This window comes from Anthonomus grandis, chromosome 1, assembly GCF_022605725.1.
Source record: "Anthonomus grandis grandis chromosome 1, icAntGran1.3, whole genome shotgun sequence".
NCBI lineage: Eukaryota > Metazoa > Arthropoda > Insecta > Coleoptera > Curculionidae > Anthonomus > Anthonomus grandis.
Window position 1 is genome coordinate 3847796 of NC_065546.1, and position 18819 is coordinate 3866614.

General features: G+C 32.4%; 1 protein-coding gene and 1 long non-coding RNA gene across 2 annotated transcripts in view; both read left to right on the forward strand.

Annotated features, from left to right (window-relative positions):
* The window catches only part of LOC126735951 (uncharacterized), a 327730-nt gene extending 322035 nt beyond the window's left edge, over positions 1–5695 (forward strand). The window contains exon 5 of the long non-coding RNA XR_007660560.1: positions 5114–5695. This is a non-coding gene — a long non-coding RNA (uncharacterized LOC126735951). The remainder of the gene's footprint in view (positions 1–5113) is intronic.
* Positions 5696–10620: 4925 nt separating this feature from the next.
* Positions 10621–12465, forward strand: LOC126735819 (uncharacterized). The gene is made up of 2 exons (XM_050439904.1): positions 10621–10971; positions 11889–12465. The coding sequence occupies exons 1-2, from the start codon at positions 10621–10623 to the stop codon at positions 12453–12455; spliced, it is 918 nt and encodes a 305-aa protein (XP_050295861.1). The 3' UTR covers positions 12456–12465.
* Positions 12466–18819: the final 6354 nt, after the last annotated feature.

Genomic DNA, 18819 nt, shown 5'->3' on the forward strand with positions numbered 1-18819 from the left:
ACAATAACCGCCAATAATAATTCAGTATTACGTCCCAGAACTAACTAGGTCTAGATGTTTCACCGAGTTTAAAGAGAAGAATCAGTAAATCATACAAACCAAGAAATTCTTGAAAAATTATTGAGTTTTTAGTATCTGAAAGTACTTTTGGTTTATATTTTATTAGTGGACAACGTTGGTATGTTCGTTTGTTTCCTATATACGGATGAATATGTTAAAAAATTTTAAAATAATTAGTTTTAGAGCTATAGCCGTGTACAACTCATGTTTTTTTTTGTATAAAAAAAGCCATTAAAATACGAACCTGATGTTTTACTACAAAGCGAAAAAAAATTAAAGTTTATTTAAAAAAACCACCAGGCATAAAAATCTGGAAAATGCTGATAGATTTATGAAAAATTACAGGTTAAATCTTTCAGTGTAAACAAAAAATACACTATCTCATCCAGCTGCAGCTAAAGAACTCTAAACATCTCCTACTGAGCTCAAAAATCTCATCATATACAGCTTTAAATAATATTTTATGAGGAAACCAGCTAATAGCTTGCAACTTTGGCATGAAAGAAATTGAAGATTCTTGATCAACTATTCATTAATAATTTTCAAATTAGTAAGTCATGCCAGAAAGCAAAGATTTCCTATTTATTGTTCATTTAGGACCATCAGGTCAATACCAAGGACTATCTGAACACCATAGCAGATATTTTTATTTTGATAAAATATATATTTTTTAAAGAATAGTGATAAGCATCTTAAATGCTCTTTTTAGATCTTCCATAGAAAGAAACCTCGTTGTCTTACTTGACTTGTGGCTGTGTTATGCTATCTCCACGAATAAAATGGGTAGTGAGTCACGAACTTGGTTAACAGAAGAATTTAATTTTTTTGCGACCATGATTTTATAAGCTTGATGTAACTTTTAGGTCAAGTTTGAAAAAGAAATTAAAAGAATTACTGAAAATTATCGGGCAATTTGGAAGGTCCAAAGGAGCAGTCGCAGCAATAACATATTTGTTAAATAAGGCAAAGGTTTTATTTAATGTTTCTTCTTTATTATAATTTTTTTAGTTCCTCTGAGCTAAGGTTTTATAGGATCTTTGCCCAAATTGGATAGATATGCCTATTTAAATTTCGTTAGATTTTTTGTAGGCAATGAACTCAAACTATTTTATAGGGCATTTTTATTTTAAATTGTCTTTCTACTAAATTTATATTATATATCAGGCAATTCAGTATAATTGAATTTACTCATCATTTTGCTAATTAAGTGTAATGAGCCGCCTAATTTTTATTCATGTAAGAAATGTTCCGTTATTATTTATTATAATATTTTGAAATTTTAATAACTTAAATTTTTTTATTACTTACAAAAACGTATATTAATTTTTATGTGTTCTTTTCTAAAGCGTCTAAATCAGTTTTCTAACATAAGCTTCTTGAGGATGGCTTAATATAATCCGAGGTATCCACAATAATAAAGTCTAAAGATCTTGACGTTGTTTGTTCTCAAACCTAACTCAACAGCTAAATATATCAAAAGTGAAAACCATATTTCCAATACAAATAAAAATATTCATTAGAATAACGAAGAACATGCTTTAAATTCCCAATAGTGACTTTAATTAAAGTTATTTAAAGAAATATTTTGGAGCCATAAATCTGTTCTAGTTAAAAGTAAAGAGTTGAATCAATGAAGCTCGTAAGGAGATAGAGTCCGTCTGCGGATGGGAAAATCGGTGCGTGGGCCGCCTTTCGATTGACATTTTATCGTGTTCATTCTATTTTATTCGCACATAACAATATCTTGCTGGCGAAGAGTTACGTGCGACTCTAGACTGCTGTTATGTGACATACCGGTACCACGCCATGTTTTATGTATTATGGATCGTGCATTTTTCTTGCATTATGTAAGAGCCCAACCACTTTTTTCCAAGTTTCAAGTTGCTAGGCAAGCAAGTCGCCTATTATTTAGAAAAAAAAACGTTATTAAATATAAACGTTATAAAAATGTTAAAACTGAAAATGAAGAAAACCATACTGAACAAGAAAGATTATAGTAGCAAGAAAAATATAAGAAAAAACGGTAAACAATTAAGATAAAACACAAAATAATAGAGCACTTTTAACAAATGTATATTTCATAGTAATGGTAAATAATGGTAAATATAAATATAATTTTTATAGAAGGGTGATGGATTGCATAATCTTCATTGACAGACCCGTATGTTTAAGCTTCACAGCATTTATGCGTTCAAAATGTTAAATCTTAATAATAATTTAGTACCAAATATTATTTTTTTCGATGAAGCTCAAGTGTATCTCGATTTTCTCTAATTTGAATTAGTTCCAGCATTACTAGCTTTATTTCCAAATCCATTGGACCCAGAATATCCTGACGAAACACTAATTTTCTAGCAAGATGGCGCTCCTCCGCACTATGCTGCCACTGTGCGTACATTTGGATGAAACCTTTCCCAATCGGTGGATAGAAAGGAGAGGACCCATCGAATGGCCTGCTAGGTTACCTGACCTAACACCAATAGACTTTTTTTTGTGGGGATACCTCAAGTCGAAGGTATTTGTTAATAGGCCAAATAATCTAGACGACTTGAAAGAGAGAATTCGCAGAGAAGTGTGCGCCATAACTCCGGAAATGATTGAAAATGTGCAACGAGACTTTATTGATCGCCTTGGATATTGTCAAGCCGTGAATGGCAACTATTTTGAACATTTAACTTAATTTTTGTTCTTTTTTTATTTGTTACATGAATCGTCTTTTTTTCGATAACTGTTGACTTTAGGTATAGGACATGATGCATGAAACATACGTAGAATTCCACGCGAAATTCAAAAATGAAATTAAAAAAAGTGCTTTCATTTGAAAAAATTAAGTTGGTGGTCGTTATTTATTTTTGAGCAACCCTGTATATACAAACTTCACGTACAAAAATGCGCAACCTGAAATAAAAATCGACGGGTCCAAGCGTTTTTTTTTTCGAACACACCTCTGAATTTTCAATGAATTTAGACATAACTTTTGGGATGCACTGTATATACAACGAAACATACTATTATACCTACATATTAATTTGCCAAGAATTCAACTAAACATTTATATTGTTACAAATTTTTCGTGGGTTTATTAAATAAGCACATTGAAACACTGAACACTAAACTTTTATTCACTACTTTACTTACAATTACTTACTATTTCTAATCACTTATTGGTTGTTCTACTAAGAAAAAAAAAACTTTTTCTTTTTTTTATTAAAATTGTTATTAATATTTTTATTTAAACACAAGGTGGATTTAGACAATTCAGTGAGAGATATAAAGTGGACTGTATTTTTGTTAAATTAGGTTTAAGGTTAAGTTTGTTTGAATAAAAGTAAATGTGGAAAGTCGAAAAACCAGCCTTTAAACATCCTTACCTTAAGGTGTGTGTATCCGGCTTCAGCAGGCCTGCTTTGGACTTCTTGGGTCTTCTAATTCGGGTTTAATCACTTAGAGTGTTGCGGGTTTGATAAGTAAATCACGATATGTGATGTGGTAAGATTAAGAAATAAACGTGCGGCAATAAACGTATAGATCACGACACTGGAATCAATGCGCCATGCGTAAAAGTGCTAACAAGGAAGTAAGTCTTCTCTCTGGTCTCCGTTCAGCACAAACCAAAGAAATTTAGAAACTTAAAGGCTATCATACATGCGCAGATTTGTTGTTGTTAAGACTTAGAAAATATTAATTAAATTGGTTATAATAAAAGGAGAAAATTGAATTAAATGAAATGGTAGTTTTAATTTGGAGAGGAAACAAATAAATATTATAAGAAGAAAAAATTTAAACTATTTGGAGGTTCACAAACTAAATGTGGACGGACCACTTATTGATTATTTAACGTACTCCGATCATAACTATACACTTAAACTTGACATCTAATCAGGTCCCTATATATACCCAATAAGATTCTTCTACTAATTTCTATAATTTTAACAGGATCTTCTTTGGACTCTTAATTCTTAGTATAAAGGGGTAAAAAAAGCAAGAAGCGAAACATGTAAAATCCTAAAAAATAACAATCAAAATATAAAATAATTTAAAATCTCTTCTGGTTTTGTATTATTTTTTTTAATTCTAATTCAACCGTAAAATCTTAAACAACTGAATTATTGTGTGTTTTTTTTTTAATTTAGTTAATTTTCTACCTCAAAATTTATTATTTAAATCCCTCTCACTTAAATTTTGAAAACAAAGTATATTTCCAAGAATACATGGAATTACTATTAATATCCTTAAAAAAAAAGTATAGCAAGAAGGGTAGCATAGAGTAGTAAAAACATTATAAAAGAAAAATTTCTGTTGTCTTAAAAATTATATATTATTAGTATTAACATTTATAATATATTTATATAAGCGTTAGGATAATTTTAACTAAACCCTAATCATAGCGAACCAGAATTACACGGGAACATAATTTCATATATCGGCACAAATATTTCAATATGTTATTAAATTTACATTTTTATTTAAACTGCACTAGTCTTCATACATAAAACTGGTCTATTTTATTTACATGTGCGTGTAAATTATTTATAGCCTCCGGTGTCATTTATTACAACATTTACATAATTCATGTGTACCGCAGCCCATTTTGTAACGCAACCAATTGCGTGGCGCCATTCCCCCTTTTTTGCTTAAGAACAACAAAATCTAATGCAAAATTCGCCAATTAGAATTAAGTGGCATGTAGAAGGGAGATTTCTTATAACATATTTACCGGCGGCTACGCAAAGAGAAGGGAAAAGATTATCTTATAATAAAGTTTTTCTATGCAACCATCATAGTAGTTGAATGGAAGTGATGCGGGTTCATGATTTCAATACATTTAAATGATTATAAGTTATCACCCTGTATATTTATGTATCGTAATAAGCATATAAACTAAATATAATTTCTCTTAAGGAATTGTAATTTTAATTATGGTTAATTTCTTTTTATAAGCTTATTATTACTGTACTGTGTTTTATATAGTTTTTCTATAATTATTAGAAAAAATATTTTTTAATTATAGGAACTAATTAGACGTAATTCTCTAGTTTTCTTTTTGTTTTAGATGGTTCTCTGAAATGACTGGGTTTTCATTATTGCTGCTAATAAAGCTTTGAAAAGACTTTTTTTCCTACAAATCTTCCGGAGGAACTGGTGTATATGAATAAATATCGTTATAATATATGTGGGTGAGTATTTAGAAAATTATAGTTATAAGCGGAATTTTTTAAAATAGACATTTTTCCAATATTTTGATAATAAATTATCTTTGAATGAAAACAAATACATTAAAAACATAATACTTTTATCGATATTTAAAAAGATAGTCCTTTGGTGTAACGCTCAAATTACGAGACAGTTTTACCACTAACCAAAACTCTTTATTTTTGTTCTTGACGCGTGTTTCGCTAAGGATGTTAGCATCTTCGGGAGAAGATTAAAACTAAACTATATAAATCGCAAAAAAATGCAATGAATACATGGCCAAACAAGTTTTAAACACTAACTGAACTATATAATTGACTATAAGGGATTGGACCTTTATCCCTGTTAAGAATGTTTTTTTGATTTTTGAATATTGCTGAGCATTTAATTTTCTATTGATATTAACCGGTTTAAGTAATTTTAAGTTGTCTACCCCTTTAAAGTGACCAGAAAATTCCAGACAATATCTATCGACTTTTTCAAAGTTCTATTGAACATCTTGTCAGAAAATTTTTAATCTAAATTTGCAATTTTTTTATTGGCATTTAAAATATCTAATATTAAAAATAGAAGTACAAAACATTAATAAAACCTACTTTTTTACTAGAGAACTGTTGTTACTTTGAAAATTTCATTTCGACAAAAATAGTAGAAATTTTCATATTATAAATCCCCAGAAGATTAAAACTTTCCTAAATTAATTTTACTATAATATAAATATTATTACTTAAAATTGGATAATACAGGGTGATTTTCAACCTATGCGCATAAACTTGGGAAATGATTGCTGATGAGTAATAATAAAAAAAAATGTAGTAAAATATTTTTAGTTTTGGAGATATCCATATTTTTTAAATAAAAAACGTGTATTTTTTAACTTGTTTAATTTAAACTAATTTAAAGCAACTTTTCGAAGTTGTTTCCATTATTTTCTATACAAACTTGAGCTCGTCGAATCCATGAAGACGTACATGCACGGGCCAAACCAGGCTGTAGGCGAATTGCGTCACTGGCAGCGTTTATGCGATGTCGTAGCTCTTGCTCAGTATCAACTTCGTTTACATACACCATTGTTTTTATATGACCCCACAAATAAAAGTCTAATGGATTAAGGTCAGGCGAGCGAGTGGGCCACCCAACTGGACCATCACGACCTATCCATCGTCCGGGAAACACACGATCTAAATGTTGTCGCACTGGTCGTGAAAAATGTGGTGGAGCACCATCATGAAGAAACCACATGCTCTGCCTAACGTTGAGATTCACATTTTCAAGGAGCACTGGTAAATTGTTGCGGAAAAATTCTAAATACCGAGTACCAGTCAAACGATTTTCCAGAGTAAAAGATCCGATGAGCATCCCGTTCAGAATTCCAGCCCATACATTTACAGAAAAACGTTGTTGAAAGTATGTTCTCCGTGTAATATGCGGATTTTCCAAAGCCCAGTAATAAGTGTTATGAAAGTTGAAAATTCCATTGCGCGTAAAATTTGCCTCATCCGTAACTAAAATGTTCATGGTAAAGTTTGGGCTTAACTGCTGGTGATGTAACAACCACTCACAAAAGTGTACTTGAAGCGGCAAATCTCTTGGAAGTAGGGCTTGTACACTCTTGAGTACAGCAACTCGTGCCTTAAAATTTGCCAACTTGTAGATTGCGATATTCCAAATCGCGCTGCAATTGTCCTAGTGCTAATTCCAGGTTGTTCTTCGATAACTTCTAAAATATCCTCCTCCAGATTTAGAATGTGCCTAGGTCTAATAGCTCCTCCATCTTGTCCAGGCCGCGGCCGCAAATTGCCAGTTTCTCTACCCCGCTGAATAACACGTAAGAAAGCTCCACGTCTCGGGTGATATCTTCGGGGAAATCTTTGGGCATACAGATCAGCTACTGCTACTGCATTCTGATGCGTTTCTCCGTAAACCAAAACCAAGTCGACAAGTTCTTCGTTTGTAAAAATGTGCGCCGTTACATTTGACGCTTTTATTTTGTTCGTGTGAAAATAACGATCGAAAACGATCACAGCCACCAACAAACTAAGTACTGCTAAAGATTCCAAACAACAAATTCCAAATATTATGACTTGTTTACTATCAGTTATTAATAAACAAAATAAGTTCGTCTAATACACGTTCTGTTGACATTTGTTTAACTTTATTTCGGAAACCAAAAATATTTTACTACATTATTTTCTTATTATTACTCATTATTGATCTTCATCTACCATTTCCCAAGTTTATGCGCATAGGTTGAAAATCACCCTGTATAAGTCAACAAAAGCAAAAAAATTAATATTGTATATTTTGTTTTTTTTTTACTAAAAAGCTATAACCGCTCCGAAGATCTCTGCCAAAAGAAGTGAAAACTTCTAAATATTATTTCCAGGCACTTAAAACCACACAACGGAAATTCAGGCATAAAACTAATATAAATAAATTATTTTTATTAAAAAATTAATTTACAACTGCAAATAGTAAGTGTAAGTTCATTTATATTAAAGGGATATTTCCAGGTAGTAACCACTATTTTGCAGTTATTAACTAAGCATTTCGTGTAGTAATATGATAATTAAGAGAAATTTATATCCTAAGTCTGTAAATTTTGTATTTCCCTTATGTGAGCCGTTCAGCGGAAAAGTGGTCCCTTAAAATAGAAATTTAGAAAATTGATATTTTGCATCTGGATGATTTATTAATTATTATATGATTAATTAAAAAATCACAGTAACATATTCATTACTTTTTTATACATATTTATAATAACCCTGTACTAAAATTTCATATGGTAAACATTTTTACTGATTGCGCCCATTAATTACATTTTTGCCGCCCAATGGCATTCTTTCAGTAAGTTTTTTTCAAAAACATGGAAATTGTGGTATTACTTGGAAAGTTATATCACTTTTCCTCGTAAAAGTTAACCAAATTTCACAAAACTGATGAACCAAAGAAAAATAATAGCTGTGGTATGTTTACTATGATAACTATTACTGATAAAAGTGTTCAAAAAATATAGAGCTTGAAGAGCAAAACATTACTACTACTTATCTTACATACTAAACTTACAGTAAGGAGAGTAAGAACAAGTTATTAAACAAATTAATCTTCATCAGAATCGGACAATGGACCACTGTCAACAGCATCTTCTTTTGTCAGTAAGTCCAGGAAGAACTGATGCTTAATCGGGGGAATCCACTGAAGAGGTTCTATCATATCCTTTTTCTTAGCTACAGTAACTGATCTAGGAGTATCATACAGTGGTTGTAAGCTTGCAGAAGAAAAGGAAGTACGGGGTTCTTCCCTTGGCTGATTTTTTTAGATCCAAACTACTAAATTCCACGTCATCAATGTTTCCTTATACAAGAGTTCGTAAGGAATGCTGTCAAACTGTAGCCACTGGACTTGCAACCACTTGAAAGGCACTTTATTATTGTTTGTTTTTCTTTTCGTGACTGACTGTTCCAAATTCTTAGTCGAAAAAAAGTTATTTTGTTGCATTTCGTACACCTGAAACTTGGATTTTTTTGCATTGCGAATTACTCGAATCCAGTCATCTTTACTGTAGATTGAGGCCGGCTCGGCTGCCCTTTCTATGTGCCCAAAATCTCTATCGTTAGGTAAATAGGAGTGACCAGACACCATAAACTTGTGATCAATCTTACTAACGTTATTATTAGGATTCTGAACTATCGCTTTCCAAATCAGTGACAACTTTAGATTTCCTGAGAACCCCTAGAGGCCACTGTTTCATCCCAGATATACATAAATGCTTGGCCAGTTAAAGTGTGATGAATACCCAAGTTATAAACGTACATATTACGCTTATAGTATGCATTTGATGTAGAAAGTTTGGGGAAAGCTAACGCTTTCTGAAGATCGAAGGTCAAAACAACAGTAGAGTCTAAGTCTCTTGACGTTTCTGTATCTTCCTTTAAGGCTCTTCTTGCCTGTTCGGCTTTTCTCAGATGCAGCTGATGCTCAGTCTCTAGTTCGTTCTTATGAGGTCCGTCGTGTAAAATGGATGTTTTAATTTTGTACTTGTCACACCTTGCACAAGTGTCCTTCCTAGGGCTATGGAACGACAGGTTGAATTCCTTATTGAATACGTCCCTATAGATATGTTCTTTAATAATTTGCTCCTGAGGTAAACCTTTTTCATCGCAGTATTGTATATACAAATTATATAATTTTCGAATGTTGAGATTAGGGCTTAAGAATTTCCTGCTTGGGTTATGAGCCCTGGTATAGTGACTTTCAAATCGCGGGAAAAGACCAATATGTTCATTAAGTGCTTCTTCAGATGTTGTGCACACATTCCTTTTTTCCACGAAGATCTTCTCCTGGTATATTACCCATTTCTTCCTTTTTTAGAAGTCTTTGAAGTCTCCCGTTTGAGATAACAAACGTATCCAAAAAGTACTTTTTACAAACTACGATACTTTCTGTTTTATTATTTAAAATGTATTTGTAAGTAATAGACTTAGGCCCCTTTGATGTATCAGCCAGCTCATTAGGACGGCGTTGTTTCACGGGAACTCTTTGGACAAGTCCAGAAACATAAGCATTTTGTCGAGAAAAATCGCCCAAACTCCAAAAACGAGAAAACATGCCGTTTCTTTCCTCCTCGCTAAAAAAGTTATTGCAACGCTTTACACAGCCACACGTGCTGTTTTCAAAACTCTCTGCAGGAATTATTATCGTGCCTTTACCAGTAACATACTGCTTGCCGGTGTTCCTCAATATTTTTGCCTTGGTTTTCTTATGATCGTTATAATGTCGCACACGATTTTTCCCCCTTTGTACACTATTTTCGTCACTATCTATACGGTTTTCAGGAATATCGTTTAAATCACTCATTTATTCCGTAAACAAAACCACGTTTTTCAACAAACTAAAGAAATAATAAAACTTTGATGCTATCTAGTCAACCACAAAATACACACTACGTACCATAACACTAAAAAAACCTGACTAAACAAGAAAAAGCGAGTTTAATAGGACCTGGCGCGACATCGGAACAGCGTGGTGCCTTGACTTATACCACTATTCCAGCGAACGAATCCGTTAAGGGGGGTTTACACGATGCCAGTGACTTGAACAAGTTACTAAAATCCAGCACTGGATTTTAGTACTTGCTTTGTGTAAACATATATTCCAATACTAAATTCCAGTACTGATTTTAGTAACGATTCCAGTACAGTGAATAGAAAGCATTTCTATTTACTGGAGCAAGTGGTTACCCCCACTCCCACTATCCTCTTAACTAAACCTGTGTAGACACGATGATTCCAGCGTTCGATTTTAGTAAATAAATCAGTACGTAGTTTTAGTAATTGTTTTAAAGTGTAGGTGTTATTATTATTCAAAATGTGCGCAAAATGGACTGAAGATACCACAGTAAAGTTTGTAGAATTATATAGGAAGGAAGAGTGCCTTTGGAATACACAGTTGGTAATCTATAGAAATAAACAAGCCCGTGAGTCGGCTATAAAAAGAATTGTGGAAACAATGGAAATCGAGAATTTTGGCCCAATAGATGTAAAAAACAAAATAAAAACTCTAAGGTCGACGTATGTACAAGAGGTAGCAAAAATTAAGAAATCGCAAAGCTCTGGGGCCGGAGCCGATGAAATATATAAACCAAAAATGAAGTGGTTTTCAGTTATGCATATGTTTTTACAAACAATGGATAAGAGAAGGGTAACATGCAGTAATTTGGTAAGTAAGAAGCTACTATATATTTTTTATTATATGTACCTATATTAGTAATTGAATACAAAATATATTAAAATGAAATTAAAAAATCATTCGTTCCTGCCATGAAACGGCCCCTGTAGTCATAAAATAGTGTTTATATTTATCCCTTAAATTTCTTGCAAATTGTGAAGAATGATTACTTCCTATACGTGAAACTGATGGCAAACCAGCTACTTCTGACCTCCAACTTCCAAGAATAATTCTACCTTGATCGATATCTTCTTCGTCAACGGATCCCTTTGGCAAATATTCATTTACAGTAGTGCATCTAAGCCAGTTATGTAGGGCACAACATGTTCTGACTATTTTATCCACTGATGATAGTCCACAAGCTATGGGTTTCTCAAAAACTCGAAATCTAGACACTAAAATACCAAAACCATTTTCCACAATTCTTCTTGCACGAGACAATCTATAATTGAAGATTTTTTCATCAACAGTAAGTACATTCTTTGAATATGGTTTAAGTAAATAATGCTTTAACGGAAAAGCGTCGTGTCCAACAAGAAATCCACCATCCGGTAATATATTGTTTTCTAAAGCAGCAAAAATAGAACACTGCGCAAAAACTCCTCCATCTGAGGCTCTTCCATTGTAGCCAACATCAATGTATATAAAATTGTAATTTCCGTCTACAATTGCCATCAAAATAATACTGTTTTGTCCCTTATAGTTGAAAAAGTTACTGCCACAATTCTCAGGAGCTCGAATAAGTATGTGTTTTCCATCAATGGCACCATAACATCCTGGAAAATTCCATCTATGGTTGAAATCACTTTCGATAGCTTTCCATTCTTTGTTACTTTTTGGTACCTAAAATAAAAAATACTAAATAATTTCTTATTATGCCAAATGTGTGAATATGAGATATTTTCTAGGCTTCAGAAACATATAATGGATCGAATACATTACAAGTAGAAGATGAAGTTGAAGAGGCAACACACGAAGAAGTACCATTAGCAGCAGAGGTAATAAAAGCGAATGTTAGTGGAGCTATTAATGAACCTACTCCAAAACGCCATAAGGCAGCGAAGTCCAAGATTAAAGAAGTTGCTGGTTGCATCAAAGACTTAAATTCTTTAACGACGTCTATTCGAGATCTACAATCTACGGAATCATCTGAAAATGAATTCGATATTTTCGGGAAGAGCGTAGCTGCACAATTAAATAAGTTGCCCCTTTTAGCGGCCGTCACGGCTCGAGCTGAAATTCAGCAAATTTTGACTCGTTCCAGAGTGTCAAATATAGAAGGTACAAGCACCTCATTAGGTTCTTCCAGATGCACCAGTGCATTTAGTACTTTGCCGATCCCGGAATCAGGTGAAACCTTGATTTGTCCAGAATCACCCAACACATCCCTACCACCGGCAGATAACAATACAAGCAATATTCTTTCCGAAGCATATAGATCCGCTTTTGATCTAGATACTGATAATTGGGGTTAGAATCATATACTTTATTTTCATTCATACTTAATATTTAGATTTCAGTTTAAAGAATAATGTGTTATTTTACGTTTAATTGAATAATATGATAACTTCTGGAATAAACGTGGAAATTGCAGGCCGGGAAACGCGGAATTGCTGCTGCAAATTTCGGTAACTATTTCCAGTAGCTAAATATGACAGAGTAATTTCTAATTTTGTTCTGGCAGGTAAAGCCATTCTCATTGTGGTGTCAGATCGCTGTATAGCTGGCGATATTTTTTTCAAAAGAACGTCAAAGGAAGCAGGAGACATTCTCATACAGTTTCTGTATTCTTGAACGTCTTCGATGGCAAGTTCCTTTAAAAGCATGTTAGATGCACCATGCGTGCTTCTCCTTGCCAGCCATTTTCTAACCCAAATTCTTTTCTTGGGATTTGTTGTTAATTCACTCTGAACAATGTCAATTAACTCCTCTATCAGTACTTTAACACCTAATATTAAGCTTCTTTTAAGTAAAACATATTCCTTCTGCTTCGCACTCATCATTTAAATTTAACGTTTTTAATTCTCGCCTGTAACCTACACTACAAAATGGATTTATAAAATAATAATATCTTGATAAAATGGATTTTATGCAAGTTACTTGATCAAATGACTGGCATCATTTAGACAAGAACTATCTTCCAAAGCACTTGCTTTTGGTACTGGATTCTAGTAACTTGTTCAAGTCACTGGCATCGTGTAAACCCCCCTTTATGTTGAGAGGAATAACGTTAGGAAGCTCTTATCTTAGCTAAGTTAAAATTTTGACTTATACCAGTTTTCGACTGAATATATTAGACCAGTAGAAACATAATTAATGGTATAACTCAAAAATTAAAAAATACTGATATATACCACTTTTCCTCTAAGCGGCTCATGTAAGATCAATTTCGGAGTATACAGTGTTGTTACCATAATGCAAAAATCATATGAATGAACTAGGAAATGTTCAGCGTAAGTTTTTATTTATGTAAATATTATGCAGTGTACCCAGATTTTTTTTTAAGTTTTTCTTCTGTAGCCTTAAGGAGAGGCAAAAATCGGTCGATCTGAAATTTTTATTTAAGCTTTTAAATAATTAAATTAATTCACTTAACTTATTGCAGCATTTAAATCTTCTAAGGTGCCCCCGCATAGCATCTAATAATTCGGAAACTTTAACCTTAAATTTATTTTTTTATATATCATTGTAGGCAACTATTATAATTATTATTAATGTATTCTTTTGTTTCTCTTTAGAATGTAATTTGTCTAGGGTATGTCACCCTCAATAATTGGAATTTTTTTGTGAAATGGTGTGAATAAAATAATATGTGTAATTTATAATATAAGATAATAAATAAGCAATAGGGAGATTTTTTGCTAAATTTATATTTATATAGAGTAAAGCGGGGGAATATGCCGCATCGGGTAATATGCCTCAGTTCGCTCATAGCTCACTCTGGCGGTTACGCCATCGTACTACCATAGTAACCTGTCGACATTAACGTAGTCAACCACCTGTTTACTGATTTCCTATAATTTTCATCATTTAGTGCACGATAAACCCGAAAAACTGGTAAGTACCCACCAAAAATTATTTTTATACGATATATGGTAGGAGTTTTTAAAAGTTTTTGTGATCCGATTGAAATCATCCACGTTGCTGTGGCGAGGTATGATTCATAATCTAACATTTAACACCTTCGCCAGTGACTGTATTTACACCGGGTTTTTGCTTTAGGTTGAAACGTTGGTGTTGCACCGTGGGGTAATATGCCGCATGAAAATGCAAGTGCGGCATATTACCCCAAGTACTTTTTTGATAGGTATAGCTCATGGTGATTCGTATTTTTTTATCATTCCAGATAAACACAATGCCACGTTCTTATATTTGGAAAAATAGAAGGGCCCAATGGTCAGAAGTAGATCTTCGAAATGCAGTAAGTGATATTCGTGCAGGCAAAGGATCGGTTCGGGAAATAAGTCGTACTTATAATGTTCCAGTTAGAACCTTCCGTGCGTTCCGGAAATTTGGATAAGATGGCATTAGGTCGCAAAGGCTCACTTACTATGGAACAAGAAGCAAGTTTAGCCAAATATATACAAAACATGGCATTTCACGGCTTTGCTTTAACTGCTCTTATAAAAGCTTGCTTATTCTTTTGTGGTCCAACAAAATATTCCACATAAATTCAATACTAACCGGAAAATGGCAGGACAAGACTGGTTTCTAGCCTTTATGAGAAGACACCCTATACTGGCCGTTCGTAGGGCTTAAGGTATGTCTACTGTCAGGGCCAAGGGCATGACAAAACAAGAATGTACACAATATTTTGAATTACTGGAAAACGTTCTTAGAGAAAATAATTTATTGGATACCCCACAAAAGATTTTTAATCTCGATGAAACAGGATTGCAATTGAATAACTATAATATAATATAATAAAATGGTAAATTGTATCACAAGCGCTGAAAAAGAAGAAACTATTTCCGTTATAACCTGTGTAAACGCAGAAAAAACTTTTTTTCCACCCTGCTGCATATTTAAGGGCAAAAGTACAAAACGGGAATTCAAAGATGGCCTACCACCTGGCGGCAAGGTTGTTATGGGCGAAAAGTCAGCTTATGTCACATCTGAAATTTTCTTCCAATGGTTTAAAGACTTTTTTATTCCGCGGAAAGGTACCGGTAAGGTTCTATTAATTATGGATGGACATTCCTCGCACTGTTCCAATGTCGAACTTTTAGATTTTGCTATAGCGAATGACGTGATCCTGTTTTGTTTGCCCAGCCACACCACTTATTGGCTTCAACCGCTTGATCGCTCATTCTTTAAGCCCTTGAAAGCTTATTGGGCTTAAACTTGTAAAAACTGGATATATAATAATCCTGGTCGAAAACTAAGCCGATTGCAATTTGCCCAACTATTAAATATTGCCTGGTGTAAGGCTGCAACAATTCAAAATGGGACAACCATCGGTTGAAGATAGTCTTAACCCAGAACAGATTTCCAGTGAGGAGGAGAATGATCCCAGACCAGGTAATGTCACTGCGGTTGAGGAACCTGAAGATACGAAACCCTTTGAAGCAATTGTACCGGTTCCACGCGTCGAACCAGGACCAAGTGGCTATAAACGGAAACAACATGCCGAGATACTAACTTCACCAGAAACAATTTCTGCAAAACGGGCAAAGAAAGAAGAAAAGAACAGAAAATTAAAACAAAAAAAAAGAGAACGGAAAAAAATACAAAATATTAAGAAAACGACGAAAACCGGGATATCAAAGAAGAAAACCAAAGAACTACCAAGCCCTTCTTCGTCAGATACCGAAACAGAAGTAGTAACGTAGGAAAGCGACGAATCCGAAGTCGATATTGATGAATTAGAATTTTGCGCACAATGTCATGGATCATTTTACGACAAAAAAGGTCCCAAATGCGACTGGCTTCAGTGCGTGATATGTATGAAATGGATCCATGAGATATGTACGAGATCTGACAGATTTTGCGAAGAATGTACGCCATTATCCGAATTTGCTTAAAGAAACAGTTAAATTAGAGGATATCTACTAGTAGCCACTAGGAATTATATTGATAAGTTTTCATGTTTTGTATTTGACTTCTTTTATTAGAAATAAATTTATGTTTTTGGGATCATTAGCATTTTTTATTAAATATATAAAAACTCCTAATTCCTAATTTTTTCATAACGAAAACATGTTGCCATATTACCCTGAGCTAGATGCCATATCTAGCTCAGGCTACGGGTAATATAGCAATACCGTATCACTGGACATTTATGATTATACTCTTTCTGACGACGAGAATATGGCAACGAGAGTTTTCACGTCGCAAACCTACATGGGTACGCTCTAAGGTTCAGTGTTCGTATTGCGAGTAGGTCCGATGGAGGTCAGAATGTGAGCGATTGACATTTATGTTGCCATAGTTCCCCGCTTTACTCTATAAATTGTAGTTTATACTATAAGTTACTGAAATATTCCAGTGTTAATGTTTTCCTTATTTTTGATTTTTTTTTGAAGCTTTATGGGATTTTTCCATTAAAAATGCAAGGTGTACAATGGCAATTTACCTTTTCGAGCGTTTTTGCCAAACCATTATTTAAAACCAATTAGATTAAGTTGGAAACCTGAAAAAGTGCTCAGATTTTTTTCTTATAGTTTTCATACAGGGTGATCCAGTTTAAACGTCATTAATTTTAATACGTGATAGAGAATAAGTGTTAAAATTAAGAATAATTATTTGTTTATTTATCATAACTTTTAAACTACCAGCTTAATTTTAATTAAATTTTGCATGCAGGTTATTGTAGTGAATTGTAAATTACTGATGAAGCCAATTTTTTTAAAAATTGTCAAACTGGCGTAACATACGGAGGGACTTTTTTTTTGTCTCAAATCTACGAGGTGATAAAACTGTTAGATTCTCCATTTAATTTGGAAGAAAAAGTTACTTTTGCAAAATTATGATTTAAGGCACTGTTTTTAAAATATCTTAATTTAACTGTTCAGAAATACCTGCTAAAATTTTGCAAAAATTTTAAATAAAAAGGAAATCGGGCTTGTAAAAGTTGAATATAAAAGATGATCAAAAGTTACCTTAAGTCATTATTTTATTTGATACGTTTAATTTTAACTGGCGTTCTGCATGCGAAATTTAATTAAAATTGAGCTGGTAGTTTAAAAGTTATCATAAATAAACAAATAATTCTTCTTAACTTTAACACTTATTCTCTATCACGTAATAAAATTAATGACGTTTAAACTGGACCACCCTGTATAATCACTTTGAAAAATTAATTAAATCTATTTTTAGCTTTTAAAGCTTATATACTTTATAAATCGCCCTATTTGGATGAGGTTACTGTAATACCTGACTGTCGATAATTTTTCCTTTTCCTTGTCTTTAATAACTTAAAACTGTATTATAGTATGTAAATGTAAGTTATTATCTCTCATATAAAAAATAAATAATATTACAATTAAACAAAACAGTTTTTTAGTCCTCATAGCTATTAAAGGTCTACAATTTAATATTAATTTTTTTCATAGTTTTTCCGATGTTTTTTTATAGAAAATTGTAGTATTTAATTAGTATTAAAAGTCAAGATTAATGATGCAATTCTAATCGCTATTTATGAATTAAATTTTTTTATATATAGTTACCTAACTGAATGCAATAAATTAATGAATAATGAAAAATCTTTTATAATAATAGTTGTTTTTAATAATATAAGATTCCTACTGTGGCCAATATTACAAGTTTTATTAATTTTTTTATTACATGGAAGTGGTAGCTTATTTCTAGTGTCAATAAAAATTTTTAGATAATTATTGAAAAGCTAATTACTGTCTAAAGCTTTTAGGTATATGCAATCACTCTCTGAGAGTTCCTAGACAATATATAGGAATTGCTTGATCCTAGTCCTAATAAATAATTAAGAAAAAAGTTTTTATTTATTATCTAAAATTATCTACTTATTTAAGTTTTTTTATGTTTTGGAAATGCCTATTTATTATCCAGCTAGAATGTGCACTTAAGACCTAAAATTGTTTAGTTATTAAAAATGTTCACGCAATATCTGGAGAATTTTAGTTACCACCTCAACATTTTCACTTAGTATAAATAAATTTGCACTTAATATCTGCAATTGTAAATAAGTTTTTTAGTAAAATGTTGCCGTTATGTGGTTTAAAGTAGGTATTGGGGAAAATCACATATGTTCTCTAGAAATGTTGATTTTTAATATTTAGTTAGTCTGATTAATATTCTATTAACTGAAATTAAATTTAAAAAAATGCAAATGCTCTGAACTTAGAAAACATTTGGCATTTTCTTGGGGATTTGCAAATTTGCAAATATTTTTATCATCTACCAATATTCATTTACTGCTAATCATCTGCAAAATTAATACTTGCTATCAGGTAATTTCTACTGTTATCAGATTGAGTAATCACACACAGTTATCTGGTAATAAACAGGTCTGGATTATATTCCATAGGACTTTTGGCTTGAAATTCTCACATAGTATATATAAATTCTCAGTTTCCATAACTGATAAGTAAATATTTATAGATAGCTTAAATTATCTACTGAATATCTAGAAATATCCATTTACTTTTTGGAACTTTCCACTTGTCTGAAAATCAATAGTTATTACCCAGAAATCCGTTATTCCATTTAGCACCTAGAATTCTCCAGCAACTGAACTTCAATATTATACTGAAATGACATTTTAATTAAATAACTGTTAAAAATAATAAATGTTCATTCTGGTAATTTCCTTAAGTAAGTCAATCATGAAGTCAAATAAGAAATCCATTACTAAAAACAACA